Source organism: Borostomias antarcticus (genome assembly GCF_949987555.1).
Source record: "Borostomias antarcticus genome assembly, chromosome: 7".
NCBI classification, from domain to species: Eukaryota; Metazoa; Chordata; class Actinopteri; order Stomiiformes; family Stomiidae; genus Borostomias; species Borostomias antarcticus.
The window spans coordinates 28,307,165-28,324,039 of NC_140240.1; the positions used below are offsets into that span (position 1 = coordinate 28,307,165).

Genomic DNA, 16,875 nt, shown 5'->3' on the forward strand with positions numbered 1-16,875 from the left:
TTTTATTGTGGTCACATTACAATACTGACTAGTGTGCCTAGTTATTTTTTGTATGGAGTGCTACTGCCCCCTCGTGGTTAGTTACACCTGTATCTGTTTTACATGCACCAACTGTTTCGGGTAGTTTACAGTTTTTAGATTATTCATTTAAAACCGTAATTGATCGTTAGAAATCGGGATTTAATTATTCCGATGAACTGGCGATCAAGAGTGATGTATTTTAATCAGGCGTTGGTGGAGACAATCCCATCTGTCAAATTAGGGGTCCTACAGGTCCTTTTCACCGCCAGCCTGCGCGACTGAGGGGTCATGCACCATCTCTGATAGATCATATTAGAAGTCAGCTCCCTTTCACTACTCAATCGATCGTTTCTGAAGGTATGATGGGCGGTAGATCGAGCACCATAGCCGCCGGCGTGTGTGGTGCTCTCGTTGTCGGCTATTGCATCTACTTCGACAGAAAGAGACGGAGTGACCCCGACTTCAAGAACAGGCTCCGAGAACGTGAGTTTCATAAACCCCCTCCCCGGGTAGGAAACACGACTTCAGGGGATCTCTCAATCGAAATGCCCGAGCAAAGACGAGTTGTTAAACCATTCGCGAGGTACGAGGAATGGGATCTTGAATGGTGGATTGCTAGCTGGCTAGTCGGATTCATTCAATGTAGCCTTGTCCTTCTAGCTTGCTGAGCTAGTGCTTGCTAGCAGCTAACGTCTGTCTCGTCTGTCTGACACGAATGAGTCGATAACCAGAAATCAGACCAGCTATTCGTTTAAAATATGCTGTAATGCTGACTAAACGCTGGCTATGCTGTTCAAAATGGAAAGCTAGCTCAGTAGCCTGGCTGATGATTAAGCTGGCTAGTGGCTACATAACTTTACTTGCCAATTAGCTGATGTTCTGCTGGCATTATATCCTTACATTACATTTGCCAAAAAAATTGAGAGAGGGAGACTGTACTGATCCTTTCCCCCCAGGGAGGAGAAAGCAGAAGACTGGGCAGGACAGGTCCGGATTGTCAAAGGTGAGTGAAATGTTTGTACTGCGTTTGTTAATGTTTGTTAGGGTACTTAGCTCCGCAACAGGATTACTAGAACTTGAATATAATTGTTGCACATGGTTGGAAACACAGTGCTTATTATAGACAACTTAGTAAATGGACTGCCAACTACAGCATAATGGTTGGCTCGTGCAGATATTCAACCATGGCTGCATTTGCCGTCCTAACACACAGACACCGGCCAAATTGGCCTCACATCTTCCTGAAAATTGTAATTGTCTGTAATTGGGCTGTGAGCTCTGTCGGCGGGATGCAGTCTGACCCGGTGTTGTGTTCTGTCAGCTCCCGGACCTGAAGGACGCCGAGGCGGTCCAGAAGTTCTTCCTGGAGGAGATCCAGCTGGGAGAGGAGCTGTTGGCCCAGGGTAAACATGGAGGCTCTCTTATTGATCTGATCTGAATCTGGATCTGAATCTGATCTGAATCTCCTGATTCAGTTCAACTGAGTCAGTTGACTGGGACCTCACGCTTGTACGCTTCACGCCTTACCACTGAACAGTCTTGACTGGATTGGTGTAAGCAGTATTGCATAATCTTAAATATCAGATCCAGCTTAGTTCGATCAGTGATTGGTTGAGAGAGTTACGAAGGAGAGGATGCTAAGTTGCTCTTACTGTAACTGACGAGGAATAATAGTAGTGTTCTTGCTGATTCCAGCACAGTTCTTTGGCTATACTTTTCCGTAGTAGGAATAGGACCTCAGTGAGTTTCAGTGTGACGTCCCTAGATGAATAAAGGATGAATAATATGAATGAATAATAAAATGAATAATTGTCAAGCAATGGAGCTTTTGTAAATGACTGTAATGTACTCATCTACCTCACTCAAGAGTTCCACCACCATCCTTCCATCCAACCTTCCTGTCCACTAGTCCCGACTTTGTCTTTCTGCGCGTGCGTGCGTGTGTAGGAGACTATGAGAACGGCGTGGACCACCTGACCAACGCCATCGCCGTGTGCGGTCAGCCCCAGCAGCTGCTCCAGGTCCTCCAGCAGACCCTGCCCCCGCCCGTGTTCCAGATGCTGCTGACCAAACTGCCCACCATCAGCCAGGTATACAACTATTGTTTGTGTCGTTTGTTTGTGTGCGCTGTTGTTTGTAATGGAGTAGGGGTGGGAATCTCTAGGCACCTCACGATTTGATTCCGATTCAATAAAACGATTATCGATGCATCTTCATGCGTCAACATTTTTTTATTGGTGTCTCGTGTTCCCAAAGTATTTCATTTTAGCTCGACACAACTTGTGCACTGTGTGGCTCTTGTCCAGGTCTTTTTGCCCTTCAACTTTATAGAAGCCAAAGTGCTTCCATACTGTACATTTGCTTTTAAAGCAGCGCGTGCCGGTCAGATTTCTTTCTCCTTTTCGCCCATCTTCACCTAAACTCAAACGTAAACACGATGTAATGTTTGTTTTACGTCCGTTACGTAACTTTACGATTCACCAACTTTTTTTTTTACGTTTCACTATCAAGCCGCAAGGAATTTACACTTAGCGCGCAGGCCTTTTTTTATGTATTATTTATTTACGATTCTGAGTTTTCCGCATCGAGCTTTGCATCGTTATAGCGTAGTACAGTGTGTAGTACACTCCCTTTTTCTAGTGCTGTTGTGTGAAGAGTATCGGTAGCCACTTACCTGTGACGGTGCTCTCTGGGCCATTTAGTGTGTTCCTGTACCAGGGAACCGACCCCTTACCTCTTGAATGAATATTGGCGCGCCGCAAGCCTGCTGGGCATACAGGAAGTAGATGAACATCTCTGGTGTGATGTGGGCTGACTCGCGTGGAAACAGCATAGTTGTTTTGCGATCACATCTTTTTGAATGTGTTCGAGGGAAGAAGATGACGTTTAATTTACTGTCTTCCTTTCTTAACAGCGTATCGTGAGTGCACAGAGCTTGAGTGAAGACGATATAGAATAAGAGGAGGCCTCAACTTGACCCTCCCTTCCTCTGGACCCCCCTCCTTCCGTCCTGAGACCACCACCTCAAACCCACCCAGGCAGAGAGAAAGCCACGCCCACTGAAGAGTTCTGGGGTACCCCTGGTTCATCTAGCAAACGGACTTAACTTTCATTGGAAAAAAAAGAATGTGCCCACTTTAAAGGGTTGAATTAGTCTTTTCTGCTTCCCCCATGTCTAAATGATGAAGAAAAAACGGTCCAATTCCCAGTCACTGTGAGTTTGCCTTGGTCAGATACCCACTGTTGCTGTTTAGCTTGGAATCGTAATCACTGTTGTTCTGTTTAGCAACCAAGCTGCAATAATGGCAAACACAGAAAAATTTATGTAACCCAACGAACAGTTTAATGAACACAGATGTACAGTTGGAAAAGTAAAGCTCTTCGATCAGCATCTCTCTTCTCTGAATAATGTTGATAAACTAAGCAACATGGAACAAGGATGCTAATCCAGCATTCACAATCAAATCCCTTGAAGTAACATTCACAGGTTCACACATTATCTCTGTATTAAAGCATCTTTGTACCAAACTGTCAATGATATTAGAATATCAAATGTAGGAAACATGGAACTGTAAAAAAAAATGGCGCTTGTCTTTACTCAAAGTATTTTAAGTTATTCTTTTGTTATCAAGTCTGACAAATACTTTATAACATGATTGAATGTTGAAATGGAAAAAAATAAAAGAAATAAAAGTTCCCCTTCTATTGTCTCAGTCAAACAGACGCAATGTAAGTGTATTGGCCTTTTCTAATGTTCCACTTACGCCAATCCAACTGCATACGGAAGTCAACGCGTCTACCATATCACCGATAATCAGATTTCACTTACTTTCTTTGCCGTCTTCAGTTCTTTCTTGGAGCTTCTAGCTTGTATGAGTGTGTGTATGTGTGTGTGTGTGTTTTTGTTTGTGCATGGGTGTGATGCGTGTGTGTTCGCGTCCAAACAAATTCAGGATCAAAACAGCCTACTGTACTTCAAAATGTATCTTCAAACAAAATGTAAATAAATCCAAAGGTCGGTAGCTGTAGTTGACAAAGGTTTCCCGTGTTGCATCTACCATACCAGCACACCTGGCTCAATTAACTGAGGGGCCTGTCATGTGTCCATGTGTGGACTATATTTCCTGTCCTTGGCTTCTTTCCCAGATGTCCACCGGGTGGAGTCATTGTTCATTTAATACAAGTTAATATAAATCGTCTTAATTTCCTAATTGGCTCCAACAGTAAGAATAATGTAGTTTCAATAGGATTAATTCACAAAAAAACATCTCCAAAACATTAAAGTGGGCCGGTCTGAAAGCCAAATTTATTACACTTATACACACAGACATGCACACTCACTCACTCAAATTCCCACTCATAACCAATGTTTCTTACAATAATGATCTCACTAGAAATTTGACCAACATCTGATTCTGCACAATATCACATTAATTGACAGTCAAATTAAAATGGCGAACAGAGACTTTTACTTCAGATGTGTACGACCTGGTCCCTCTTCCTGGGTTTCAGTTTCTTCTTCAGTCCTTTCTTTTGAGTTTTCTTGTTGGGGTCGACCATCTCTCCTTTGAAGGACGAGGACGAGGAGGCTTTTGGGGATTTGTTCGGGCTCTTGCCGAACGGCTTTCCTGTGAATTTATTTTGAGGCCCCTGCCCTGGTCTCCCCTTGAAGCCCTGCTTATTAGGGCCCCTCTCCCTGCCTGGGCCCTTAGTCTCTTGCCCCCCCTTCCCAGCACCCTTGTTAGGGCCCTTGTTAGGACCCTTGTTAGGGCCCTTGTTAGGGCCCTTGTCTGCCCTCCCTTGGGGTCCTTTCTTGGACGCTATTTTTATCGCTTTCTCCTTGGTCACGGACCTGTTCACACGGATGGACCTGCCCTGGAGTTTGGAGCCCTGCAGTTTCAAGGCCAGCTGGACGGCATCTGCACTCTGCCAGCGGGAGGAACAAGAACAATCTAGGGCTCAATACTGTAAGTGACAACAAGTGGGCACATCCAAAAGTCTCATACTGTAATAATGGTATATACAAAGTCAGAGGGGAAAAAGCCTGTATGTAAACTCACACATACAGGGAAAAACATCACTTTTGGATCTCTGTTGGCCCCATCACATGTTTGAGTGTGTATGAGAGAGGGAGAGGGAGAGTGAGTGTGTGTGTGTGTGTGTCTCACCTCAAACAGGATGTAGCCAAAGCCCTTGCCCATCCCAGAGTTCTTGTCCCGCACCAAACGCACCGACTCCACTGTGCCACACTCCCCAAAGTGCTGGCGTACTGGTAGTTCAGTTATATCTGAAAGTAAACACACTGTCTAATTTACAAACAAGAAAAACTATAGTCTTTTCACATTTATCAAAGGATAACAGTTACTTACCAAATGGAAGATTTCCAACAAATATGGATCTCTTATGGTCATGCTGAAAGATAAGGGGATTTTGTTCATTAGCGATGAAATCCTTCTTTTAAAGCAAGCTGGAGGAGAATCAGGAAATGTAGCCCAGACTTTGCGTTATTAGTAGACAGCATCCACATCGAGTGTGAAAATTAGCACGCCTAGTACACTTTCAATGTTTGTATAACGAGAGACTTACTGCTGAGTTTTGGGAGACCCTGTCCACTCTGACGTGAAAGTCTTTCTCGACCTCCGTGCCATTCCTGCAACAATAGGAGCACATTAATCAGATGGGGGAGGGGGGGGGGGGCACAACTCTTCCACACAAAATAGACAAGCTAAGCCGGACTTCCAAGGCACACGACAGAGAAAACCCACAGATACACCAACATCTAGATTATTTCATGTAGCATAACACCAATTTCGGTATGAATATACTCCCTACATTTCCAAAGCTTTCACTGCTCCCTCCTCATGTTTGAACACCACGTAGGCGTTGATGCTGGATATTTTGGCGTGAACCTTGCGCCTGTAGAGAGAAAGCAAACGAGCAGAATAAATAAATTGTCGTCGCACTCGATCCGTCTTAATTTTCACCGCCGCATCCCTGGTCGGCCCTCCGTCGAGTTGTGCGGCGCTCGGTTTCCGCCGTTGGGAAAATCGGGGTGCGACGGTTGCCATATTTACAGGTGCATCTCAGAAGATTAGAATATTAAAAGGTCCACTTTTTTCCGTCATTTAATTCAAACAGTGAAACGTTCTTGTATTCTAGCTTCGTTACACAAATATTTCAAGCCTTTTTTGTTTTAATCTTTATGATTGTACAGTATGTTCGGTATGTTCATTTATACACTCAGTACTTGGTCGAGGCTCCTTTTGCACTAATTACTGCATCGACGTGGAGCGTGGCATGGAGGCAATCAGCCTTGAAATATTTCACTACATGTGTAATGAATATAATATATGAAAGTTTCACTTTTTGAATTAAATTCCAGAAAATAATGAACTTTCCACAATCATTTTATGAGATGCACCTGTATATACCGATAAACACAGATAACGGTCTCACTTACTGAATAGCAGCTACTTTCCGCGACATGCCAGGGTCCTCCCTTATCTGTGAGAGAACAATATGTTTATTGAGTCTAATGTGGTAGAACACAGACACATGGCACACATGTAAACACGAGATAATCCTGTAAGTCAAGCCCTTACCACCGATCGAAATCGCATCGATTCAATGGGCCCTTTGCCCTCGAAGAGCAACTTCAGCGTCTGAAAAACAGGCGAGACATAATGCTGCTAAACAAATCATTTTCCAACTTCTCCATCCTCATTCTACAATATGGTAAGGGACTGTTCAAAACCGCACGCCCGTAATCATATGGACACTGTTGACACAATGAGCGGTCACCTTTTTGGTGGAGCTGACGGGCAGGTTGCCGACAAACACCGTCCTCTTCATCTTCATCCTCTCCACCGCGTGTTCAGCATCCGTCCTCATCCTTTTCCTAGGCCCGCCATCATCCTTCTCCTCCTCCTCATCCCCCTCTCCCACGTCAACGGCTTTCCTCTTGGTCTTCTTGGGGGTCTTTGTGACCACCTGCTCTTCCTCATCGGCATTCTGTAAAGCACTCTCTCTGAGATAGAGAGAGAGTGTGTGTGTTCGTGTGTGTGTGTGTGTGTGTGTGTGTGTGTGTGTGTGTGTGTGAGAGAGAGAGAGAGATAGAGAAGAAAAAGATTTTGTTAACTTCCAACTTCTTGCATTGTAACATACTTTAATGTAAATAATGTAAACAACAGCCATACATACAGATAAATAACAATACCCATGCAATACAGAGAGTAAACAAATACATCATTGGTCATGTAACGTTGACACTGTCTTTATGGAGACCATGTACAGACAGGTAGGCACTTATTGATCCCGGGGGGAAATTACAGTCATAATCCTTTCTGACACTCACCTGCTTTCCACCTGCTGGTCTGCAGCGGACTTTTGCTTTGCAGTCTTCTTTTCTTTCTGGTTGTTTGGGACTTTTACTTTGACATCTTCCTTATCCTTCTGCTGGCTCTTAGGCACAGGCTATGTACATGAATCACACAGAAAAATAACATCAAACTTTTGCACATCGAACGTAGTTTTCTTTATTTTGGTCAGGTACCCATTGGGGACCCCAATGAGTAGTACCTGACCAAAACAACAACAACGAATTTGAGGGGGGCACTACAGTAAGTAGCAATTAGTGTAACTTAAATCCAGCTTGGTCCTTCATCTCTTATGTTCATGCAAGGCAAGGCAAGTTTATTTGTATAGCACATTTCAGCAACAAGGCAATTCAAAGTGCTTTACATGAGACATTAAAAGCATCAAGACAAAGTGCAACACATAAAAGATCATATAAAACGAAATGCAAAAAAAGGACATTTAAAACAAAAAACTACAGGAATACAGAAATACAGGAATAAAAGTTACAGTGCAGTGTATGAATGAATAATTATTTGATTTAATAATGCATACCTTCGGCGCCGGAGCGTAGAGTTGGTTATTGACGGCGGGTGCAGATGTGAACAAGGACGACAGCAAGCCGGAGCTCGATGACGCTTCCTTAGGAAACAAGCTGCCTGACACCGATCCAAACACATACTCTGTTGGCTGACTGCTGGCAGCCTGCCCCTCCGCACTGAAAAGAACATGATGACCTACAGTTAGGATCCATTCAACAGATAATTTGGTTAAATTATTCCCTTTGCCGTTTCTCAAATCAAACTTGGATGTTAAACATTATGCTCCCTATAACTAGAAATGGTGCTCAGAGAGCACAAACCTCCGCCCTTGAATGCATGTTGTGGCTCTGTGCGTGCCAAAAATGAATGTGTTCTAAGTTGGCCCACGCTGCATCCCTCTATCGAGTTTCACGAACATCAGTCGGGTCGTTTTTGCGAAATCCTGGTCAACAAAATGAGTGGCGGTGATTGGCTGGCTGTGTTCGGGCTGCTCGTGGACCCGCCCCGTAATTCGAATCTGCTCCAAAATATAATGGGTTCTAAGGTAGCCCATGCAACACCCTTCCACCGAGTTTTGTGAAAATCGGTGCAGCTGTTTTTGTGTGTTCCTGCTGACAGACTTACGGATACAGTCACGCGACTGAAAACATTACCTCTCACCCTGGTGTCGCCGGGGCAGAGGTAAAAATCACACCCAGGTGGTTAGGTGGTGCAGGTTTATGAACAATCTCTACTGCCCTCTGCTGGTGTGCAACAGTACATCTCTACAAACGGACACACGGACGGTCATACGTCACGTATGGAAGTGGCTGCATCACTTTAAAAGGCGCAATAGTATCATAAACACTGGCGCTACAAAGCTGGCTTTAACGTCAGGCCTATAGGTCATCATAACAAATCTACTGTTTAGCTAACTAGACAGTTGTCCATTTTTTTAATCAATGCTGCCCAGCAATCAGACTACCCAGAAGTAACCTGGTCAGATTTACAGATGCATATATAATTGGAGGATTCGTGTATTTAGTTCAGGTAGTGAGGAACATGTGGACAGAAACACAAACCTCTCGCCATGAAGTTTCTTCTTCCCATGCCCAAGTTTGTTCTTCATGGTCAGTTCTGGTTCACTTCAGATACTTCTGATGACTGGTTAGCTTTTTTCGATGATGAAATGGATAACTGGGAGACGATCCGTAAAATTAAATAGAAAGGCGACGTAACACTAGCTTTGTTAGTTGATTTTATCATAAGGACATTTTACTCACGTTTTTCTCCTACATGTAAACGTGTCCCTCATCCCGTTATTCCGGCCGACACTACAACTAATATAAAAGGTTCCTAGACGCCGTGCGAGCAGTTTTAACGAGGGAGTTTATTGACATTAGCTAATTGTTATAGGATAAAGACATAATGAGACAATAATCCTTTATATATTTCCCATGTCACTGATGCGATAATGATAATGATTTATTTACCCCCCAAAGTGTGGATGTCGGAAACGTGTATCATCAAACTGGACCGCTTCCTGTCTACAAGGAGGTGTGTGATGATGCCAGAGCTGCTCAGAAGTCTCTTACAAAGGTAACAAAAGTAACATTTTCTGTCAAATGACATCTGATTCATAATTATTTAAAGACATATGATCTTAATATGTCACAGATCATCGGGGAAAATACTCCTAGCTAGCTGCGAGCTAGAAAAGCAAATACTAGCTACCCATATAACGTTAGCTGTTAGCAAAGCTAGCTACCTGGCACTAGCATGAGTTGACATCGATGACGTGATGGCATGGCATGTTTGTGTTTTCCATTGCAAGCTCTACCTTCTAATACAAGGCCTATTTGAAGATAGCTGTCAAGTTAGCAAACTTCGATCTGATGAGAGACACCGCCCAACCAGCACACATCTCCACCATGGCTGAAGGGGTTCCGTCCGACGCTGTGGGCAGGCGAGTGGCATGCGACGCGGAACGGGGCACAGCTCGGTTCGTTGGCACTGTACCCCCAACTACTGGTAGGAACCGCTGACTGTACTGTGCATAGGTTCGCACTGCACACACATTTCGCATCGGCACATACGTATATATAAAGCATCGCACACACATTTTGTATTTGCATTTTATTGCTCATTTGCACTGTCCTGTCTTTGCACTGTCCCGTCTCGTCCCTGCACCTGGTCTAAAGTTGTCTCCATCAGTGTTATGCAACATTGACCAAAACAAATTCCTAGCATGCTGTAAGCTATCTGGCCAATAAACTGATTCTGAAAATCCATTATGATTGAGCCTGAGGGAACATCGGGAAATCAGTGTCTAAGAAATGTAATGTTGACAACATATTATCTGGTTATTACTAGCATATCAGTGGAACAATTTGTTATTCGGAAATGTATTTCCTGCGTAAAATTCCTTAAATGATCAGATTGTTTGCTCAAGGACTGTGGATCGGGGTGGAGTGGGACAACCCTGAGCGAGGCAAGCATGATGGCAGCAATGAAGGTGTCCGATACTTTACCTGCAGGTGAGTAGTTTCTTGTATTCTACACATACGTGTGGAACTGGTGATGACACTCGCTGAGCAGTAGCCCACATCATTCATACCTTATTCTGGAGGTTCACAACCAGGGACGTCTTACTAAGAGTTACAGGCAACGGAATGTATCTGTATCTGTTTGGAACCCAGCTGTTGTGTGTCTCAGTGTCTGAATGTCTTTGTGCCTTCTATATGTACATGTAACCTGCTCGTAATATTATCTTCTCTCTCTCCTTCTCTCTCTCCTTCTCTCTCTCTCTCTCTCTCTCTCTCTCCCTCCCTCCCTCCCTCCCTCCCTCCCTCTCCTTCCCCTCCTCCACAGGCATCCAACGGGGGGCTCCTTCGTTCGGCCCAAGAAGGTCAGTTTCGGGGTGGACTACCTATCAGCCATCAGAGAATGCTACAGGACAGAGGTCCAGCAGGTCTTAGAGGATGAGATAACAATCGCCTCCAAGACCGTTGAGATGGTGGGCTTCGAGGCCATCTCGGAGAAACAGAAGTAAGAGATCAGACCGTTAAGAGTTTCAATCTTGAAAACGGACCCCTTGTGAATGAAAAAGGGGTGAAAGAGGATGTTGAATGTGTTCATCGCTCTATCCGAACCTTTCTCCAGGGAGGAGTGCCTTACGGTGGTAGCGCTCAGCACGTGTGAGGTGTCTGGACCCGGTCCGCAGAATCAAATCAGAAAAGCCACTCCACGTATCCTTTCTGTTTAGAAGCGTCTGCTAATAATTCACTCAGTCGAAGGAGAACGTACTACTTTTAGCTGGAGGATGCGCTTAAAGTGATGACACGGGGGGATGGCCAGCTTGTGATCCTCAGCGTTCCTTCTCAGACGTGCTCAGCCTGGACCTGTCCGGGAACCTGCTTTGCTGCTGGGATGATGTGGCGGCCATTACGGAGCAGATGGAGCAGCTGGAGGAGCTGTTGCTCAGGTACACTTCACCGCGTGTGACCCCTCCCATTTTTATGCCCCGCCCCCTCCTATTCCTCCCAGTCATGTCAAATTCCACCTTTTTCATCGGTTGTTGTTTTGTTTTGTTTTTACGTCCGCCAACTTTGGTGTCTACTTTGGTGTTTGCAGTGTTTTTCCCGGGTCGATTAGAGTGTGTTTCTTTGGTCCCCCTCAGCCATAACAGACTGCGTTTGCCCTCTGACCCCCTGGCTCCGCCTCAGGGCTTCTCCTGCCTGAAGGTGCTCTCCCTTAAAGACTGCGCCCTCACGTGGCCCCAGGTAACCGGTAACGTAGTACCTCTATATCCCCTCCCTGACGGTAACACACGTGGATGCTTATAATACTTCTTTTAGACATCCATAATACTCTTTGAGAACAGAGGAATGTGCGACATGCTAAGGTTTAGACTTTCCAGGCCACTCTTACATGTTCTATCCATCCTGAGGTAGCCACAATGGGGAGTGTGTTTTTTCATCCATTTCACCTGTAGTCAGCATTTTTCCTCACCTGTAGTCAGCGTTTTTCCTCACCTGTAGTCAGCGTTTTTCCTCACCTGTAGTCAGCGTTTTTCCTCACCTGAAGTCAGCGTTTTTCCTCACCTGTAGTCAGTGTTTTTCCTCACCTGTAGTCAGCATTTTTCCTCACCTGTAGTCAGCGTTTTTCCTCACCTGTAGTCAGCGTTTTTCCTCACCTGTAGTCAGGGTTTTTCCTCACCTGTAGTCAGGGTTTTTCCTCACCTGTAGTCAGGGTTTTTCCTCACCTGTAGTCAGGGTTTTTCCTGCGTAGAGGATCTTTTGCCCCCCCCCAAAGAGTTTTTAGCCAGATCCAAAGGAAAATCACCAGTGCCAAAATGCTAAAATAAAATGAGAATAAAAATATCAATTCAAATCCTCTCCAAATGTGTTTGATAGCTTGTTTCAAGTGAAGCCCATTTACAGCTGTGTCCAGGTGGGTCTCGGACCAACGACCCTGAGGTCAAGAGTCTGGTGCTCTACCGACTGAGCTAGCTGGGCATCTAGATCAATGCTTCAGCGTTACTGAGCCAGTAGTACCAAACTCCAAATTGAACATAACGTAGAGTAATATGTTATTTATTCTAATAGAAGCTCTGCTGTTCCGTTTGTTTGTGGTTGTCTGTCAGCTGCTGGAGTGCGCCCCCATGTGGCCCAAGCTGGAAGAGCTCTATGTCTCTGATAATGACATCACTGAGCTACAGAGGTAGTGTTTTATACTCTCCATAAAATCCATCAGTCAGATCTGTTTGATTTCAAACCTACAGAGGGACTGACTTTTGCATTTGTCTACCACGCAGGCCATTAAACGTCCTGGAGTCTCTGACATGTTTGGATCTGTCCAAAAACCCCTTGGTCGAAGATAGCGTGCAGAGTATTGGCCAGCTACCTCGGTAAGAGCTCCAATCATTTTGAGTTACCACCTTTAAATGATTGGCCGGCTTACCTGCCTGTCAACCTACAGACCTGCCTAGCGAGGGTCATTTGTTTCCCCCCACTTTGGAGTAGCTTTGGAGGGAGGCTTGAAGGGAGGGGAAGGGATTTTGTCGTTTGCATTTTTCAAAACCTTTTTAACATTTTAACAACTCACAAAGCCCTGCCATTGATTGGTTTGTGCATTGGCAGGTTGACTTTCCATTTCCTTTATACATTTCAGGTTGGAGACCTTAAAAATGTCCGATACAGGACTATCGATTATTCGGTTCGACGACGCATTACCTGGTAAAGTTTGAACGTTACTTCATAAACCTTTTTGCACTTACTTTTCTTTGGGAGGGCTTTGGATGACGTAAATGACTTTTTCCTTATGTCATCTGTAGGTTTCAAGACCGCATTGTTCCCAGCACTGAAGATTCTCTACCTGAATAATAATAATATATCGGAGGTGAGAACCTCCCTTTGTCTTTTTCATCAGGTGTCTACTGTCTATTGTAGTCTTTTTCATCAGGTGTCTACTGTCTATTGTAGTCTTTTTCATCGGGTGTCTACTGTCTATTGTAGTCTTTTTCATCAGGTGTCTACTGTCTATTGTAGTCTTTTTCATCAGGTGTCTACTGTCTATTGTAGTCTTTTTCATCAGGTGTCTACTGTCTATTGTAGTCTTTTTCATCGGGTGTCTACTGTCTATTGTAGTCTTTTTCATCGGGTGTCTACTGTCTATTGTAGTCTTTTTCATCGGGTGTCTACTGTCTATTGTAGTCTTTTTCATCAGGTGTCTACTGTCTATTGTAGTCTTTTTCATCGGGTGTCTACTGTCTATTGTAGTCTTTTTCATCGGGTGTCTACTGTCTATTGTAGTCTTTTTCATCAGGTGTCTACTGTCTATTGTAGTCTTTTTCATCAGGTGTCTACTGTCTATTGTAGTCTTTTTCATCAGGTGTCTATTGTAGTCTTTTTCATCAGGTGTCTATTGTAGTCTTTTTCATCAGGTGTCTATTGTAGTCTTTTTCATCAGGTGTCTATTGTAGTCTATTGACATTTTTGTCTCTGTCTCTCTCTCTCCCTGCCCTTCACAAACACACCTACGCTCACACACACACACGACACGATCGCGGACGCGTGCGCACAGTGGCGGGCGGTGAACGAGTTCGACAAGCTGCGGAGCCTGGTGAAGCTGTCGTGCCGGGACAACCCCCTGCTGAGCAGAGAGCGCAACCGGGAGACGACCGAGCAGCTCCTCCTGGCCAGGGTGGGCCGGGTGGAGGTCCTCAACCGCTGCACGGTGAGACACCAGGCCGGCCACGCCCTCCTGCCCGGAGTCCGCCGCCGAGAGCGCGGACGAACAACGCGTCGAATGTGATGTGATCTAATCCGATAGGCCGGTTCAACTGAGGGGCGAAGAGACAATTGCATGCCAATGTTTTTAACCCACAAGGGGAAATTAATTTTGCGGATTTGCGGACTGAGTTGATTATTTTGCTTTATCAGTTATGCAGTTCTTTCGTATTTCGCTCCTCCAGTATCACCCCTTACTGAGATTCCCTCGTTCTCCCTCCCTGCTAACATGCTCGCCCTCAGATCAGCCCCAAGGAGAGAAGAGGGGCTGAGCTAGACTACTGCAAGATGTTCGCGAGGGAGTGGCTTGAGTCCGGGGGGCACCGAGACCCCCGGCAGAACCACCCCAGCGCCGAATTCATCACCGAGCACCCGCGCTACCTGGCCCTGATAGAGAGTGAGTACGAATTGTTACATCCTCGGAGATCGAAGTTGCGAGTTATCTCGAGATCCGTCACGTCACGCGCTTTGGTGCTGTTTGCGCTTTAACTTCATTCCAGGATGAAATGTTTGATCTTGTCCAGTGTTCCTCTTATGATGTGGCAGAAAGCTCAGTGAACAGTCCCTTATTCCTGTTTGCCTTTTAGAATACGGAGCCCCGGAGGAAGGAGAACTGAAGAAGCAGGAGCCGTTTGCACTGAAAAACCAACTCTTGTGTGAGTCCATGAAGTCTGGACCCAGCTAGCGTGGCAAGCTAGCATGGTTAGCATGGCTAGTTATCTAGCTAGCACGGTTAGCATGGCTAGCTACACTGTTTTGCAATACGGCATTCAGTAGAAGATCATGTATAGTGTGTAGTAGATAGTGTACAGTGTGTAGTATGTAAATAAACATACATGTGTAGTATAGAAATAAATAAATTATTTTATTCAACTTTTCTTATTCCTACCAGCCATCACATTTGTTTGCCCAGATGACACTGACAGGAAGCCCATCGTGAAGAAGCTTCCAGGTATATTAATTATATTTACTCTCCTTGTGTTGGGGATTGGCTTCAGCTGAACCACCAGCTCTTCTCAGGCTCTCTTAGTGATAATGTCAAATAATTTATTAATGTAGGCCTAATAAATGCATGCATTCAGTAAGCTGCTTACTGTAGCAAAGGCTTTTGGGGCTTTTTAATTTTAATTTGGAAAAACAAAATGGATGAGGAGTCCGCATCCGTATATAGCTTTAGAATTGTCATCATCAAGACTGTTTGTGACGTTTTGCAGACTAGTGCATCAGTTGCTTGATGATAATTTATTGAGTCCACTCGCTTGTGTTTAGATACCATGATCGTCCAGAAGGTGAAAGGACTCCTCTACAGGCTCCTGAAGATACCAGGCGCTGAGTTGAAGCTCTCATACTCTACATCCAAGGTAAAGAAGGTCACAGTAACTTTGACTTGCTTCAGTCTGCCAATTAAATGGTGCCAAGTCAATTTAAGACATGCCGAGTCTAGTTGTGCCATTACTGGCTAGGCCTTTGGTTTAATGATCTGTTGTAACCAGAAACCTGAGATGACAGTTTGTGTCTTTGATTAGATCATTCACAGGGGACCGTCTTAAATTCTCTGAACGTGTCTAAGACAACTCTCACTTCCCTTCCCTTAAAATACACGTCCATTTCGCCTTTAGATGGAGGGCACAGAGATCGAGATTGACAACGACCTGAAGCCGCTGCAGTTCTACTCCATCGAAGACGGAGACAGCGTACTGGTCCGCTGGTCCTGACCTGCTTAGGTGCTCAAGGACACGGAGATGGTATTTCACTCTACGAGGAAAGAACAGGAGCGAGAAAACGCAGCAGTTGTTTGGGACTCCGACAGCTTCAGGATCATTCCGGAAGGTCGTTGCAGGTGTTCTTGAGCTTGGCCTAACCAGACTGTATAGTCGATGGATCAGAGATCCAAACACATTATTTGAGATGGATGTCATAACAAGCTTTGTACGACAGATGGCTTAAATATGTCTTGACACTTTGGCAACTGCTACATGAAACACTGTCATGGCTCTTACAAAAACACCTTAGCCTTCCAAATCCATGCAAAATGATACAACAATGGTGTTTAGTCTGCAAAGATATATGAACCCTGGCTTTCATTGTTTCATTTGAGTCTGAGGACCTTCATAGACCAGTTATAGTGGTTTTATTGTGGCGAATTCAAAGTGTAACCCCTGAGGAACTGCTATTCAATTCTTAAATATCATTCATTCATCATTTAATCCTAATCATTGCATGTAAAATGTTGTGTAATGTGCACTCAAAATAAAAAATAAAAATGTTTCCTTGTGTTCACTGCGCTTGCAAATGTAACCCGTGTTAAGGGCTCGCCCAGGGCGGGACTCGAACCCATGCTCTCCCCCTTATGAGGCGAAAGTGCCAACAGTTGCGCCAATATGGACGTCTGTCTTAGAGGGACTGTTAGCGCTCCTTTGAGGAGTGAGGGTCACTCGGTTACACAAAGACCCAGCAATGCTGTTCATTCTGCAAGAGGGGAACTGAAGAGAAAGCATGGAATGCTAGTACTTAGCAACCTAGGGATTATTGGATCATGACTTTTTTTGTTGCAATTTTAAATGAAAGTAGAGGAACTAGTTCTTTATCCTTAAACCATTAATAACGGAATTCCACTGTTGGCCTATAGAGCCTGAGGGCTTCTTGTGTGAATGCACTGATGACGCGAGGGTGAAAGTAGATCATAGTTT

General features: G+C 44.7%; 3 protein-coding genes across 5 annotated transcripts; 2 read left to right on the plus strand and 1 right to left on the minus strand.

Moving 5' to 3' along the window:
* The first annotated feature begins 295 nt into the window (after positions 1 to 295).
* Positions 296 to 3,746, plus strand: tomm20b (translocase of outer mitochondrial membrane 20b). The gene is made up of 5 exons (XM_084441225.1): positions 296 to 504; positions 978 to 1,024; positions 1,343 to 1,424; positions 1,969 to 2,111; positions 2,936 to 3,746. Exons 1-5 carry the CDS (start codon positions 381 to 383, stop codon positions 2,978 to 2,980), a joined length of 441 nt encoding a protein of 146 aa, XP_084297351.1. The 5' UTR covers positions 296 to 380; the 3' UTR covers positions 2,981 to 3,746.
* A 118-nt stretch (positions 3,747 to 3,864) lies between these two features.
* On the minus strand, positions 3,865 to 9,194 carry rbm34 (RNA binding motif protein 34). Its single transcript, XM_084441526.1, has 11 exons — positions 8,978 to 9,194; positions 7,930 to 8,092; positions 7,376 to 7,494; positions 6,823 to 7,048; positions 6,624 to 6,683; positions 6,482 to 6,525; positions 5,854 to 5,937; positions 5,608 to 5,671; positions 5,391 to 5,433; positions 5,190 to 5,308; positions 3,865 to 4,947 (listed from the first exon to the last, which is right to left on the minus strand). The coding sequence occupies exons 1-11, from the start codon at positions 9,022 to 9,024 to the stop codon at positions 4,495 to 4,497; spliced, it is 1,422 nt and encodes a 473-aa protein (XP_084297652.1). The 5' UTR covers positions 9,025 to 9,194; the 3' UTR covers positions 3,865 to 4,494.
* A 233-nt stretch (positions 9,195 to 9,427) lies between these two features.
* Positions 9,428 to 16,347, plus strand: tbce (tubulin folding cofactor E). 3 transcript variants are annotated; one of them, XM_084440733.1, is made up of 17 exons: positions 9,428 to 9,494; positions 9,761 to 9,926; positions 10,348 to 10,432; positions 10,767 to 10,943; positions 11,058 to 11,143; positions 11,280 to 11,379; positions 11,575 to 11,677; positions 12,541 to 12,617; positions 12,712 to 12,804; positions 13,068 to 13,132; positions 13,231 to 13,295; positions 13,980 to 14,132; positions 14,429 to 14,582; positions 14,773 to 14,841; positions 15,078 to 15,137; positions 15,455 to 15,546; positions 15,805 to 16,347. In XM_084440733.1, exons 2-17 carry the CDS (start codon positions 9,791 to 9,793, stop codon positions 15,898 to 15,900), a joined length of 1,611 nt encoding a protein of 536 aa, XP_084296859.1. In that variant the 5' UTR covers positions 9,428 to 9,494; positions 9,761 to 9,790; the 3' UTR covers positions 15,901 to 16,347. The 3 variants fall into 3 exon arrangements, with proteins under 3 accessions (XP_084296859.1, XP_084296857.1, XP_084296858.1); XM_084440731.1 differs by having other exon boundaries at positions 9,434 to 9,494; positions 9,730 to 9,926; XM_084440732.1 differs by having other exon boundaries at positions 9,449 to 9,494; positions 9,749 to 9,926.
* Positions 16,348 to 16,875: the final 528 nt, after the last annotated feature.

Bases quoted from the DNA above. Each gene is read 5' to 3' on its own strand.
- tbce (XM_084440733.1), top strand. From the start codon at position 9,791: ATGAGAGACACCGCCCAACCAGCACACATCTCCACCATGGCTGAAGGG. The intron at 13,296-13,979 runs GTGAGAACCTCC...GCGTGCGCACAG, and splicing joins ATAATAATAATATATCGGAG to TGGCGGGCGGTGAACGAGTT. The intron at 14,133-14,428 runs GTGAGACACCAG...GCTCGCCCTCAG, and splicing joins AGGTCCTCAACCGCTGCACG to ATCAGCCCCAAGGAGAGAAG.
- rbm34 (XM_084441526.1), bottom strand. From the start codon at position 9,024: ATGAAGAACAAACTTGGGCATGGGAAGAAGAAACTTCATGGCGAGAG. The intron at 6,684-6,822 runs GTGACCGCTCAT...CCTGTTTTTCAG, and splicing joins CCGTCAGCTCCACCAAAAAG to ACGCTGAAGTTGCTCTTCGA. The intron at 5,434-5,607 runs GTAAGTCTCTCG...CTTATCTTTCAG, and splicing joins GGGTCTCCCAAAACTCAGCA to CATGACCATAAGAGATCCAT.
- tomm20b (XM_084441225.1), top strand. From the start codon at position 381: ATGATGGGCGGTAGATCGAGCACCATAGCCGCCGGCGTGTGTGGTGCT. The intron at 1,025-1,342 runs GTGAGTGAAATG...GTGTTCTGTCAG, and splicing joins ACAGGTCCGGATTGTCAAAG to CTCCCGGACCTGAAGGACGC. The intron at 1,425-1,968 runs GTAAACATGGAG...GTGCGTGTGTAG, and splicing joins AGAGGAGCTGTTGGCCCAGG to GAGACTATGAGAACGGCGTG.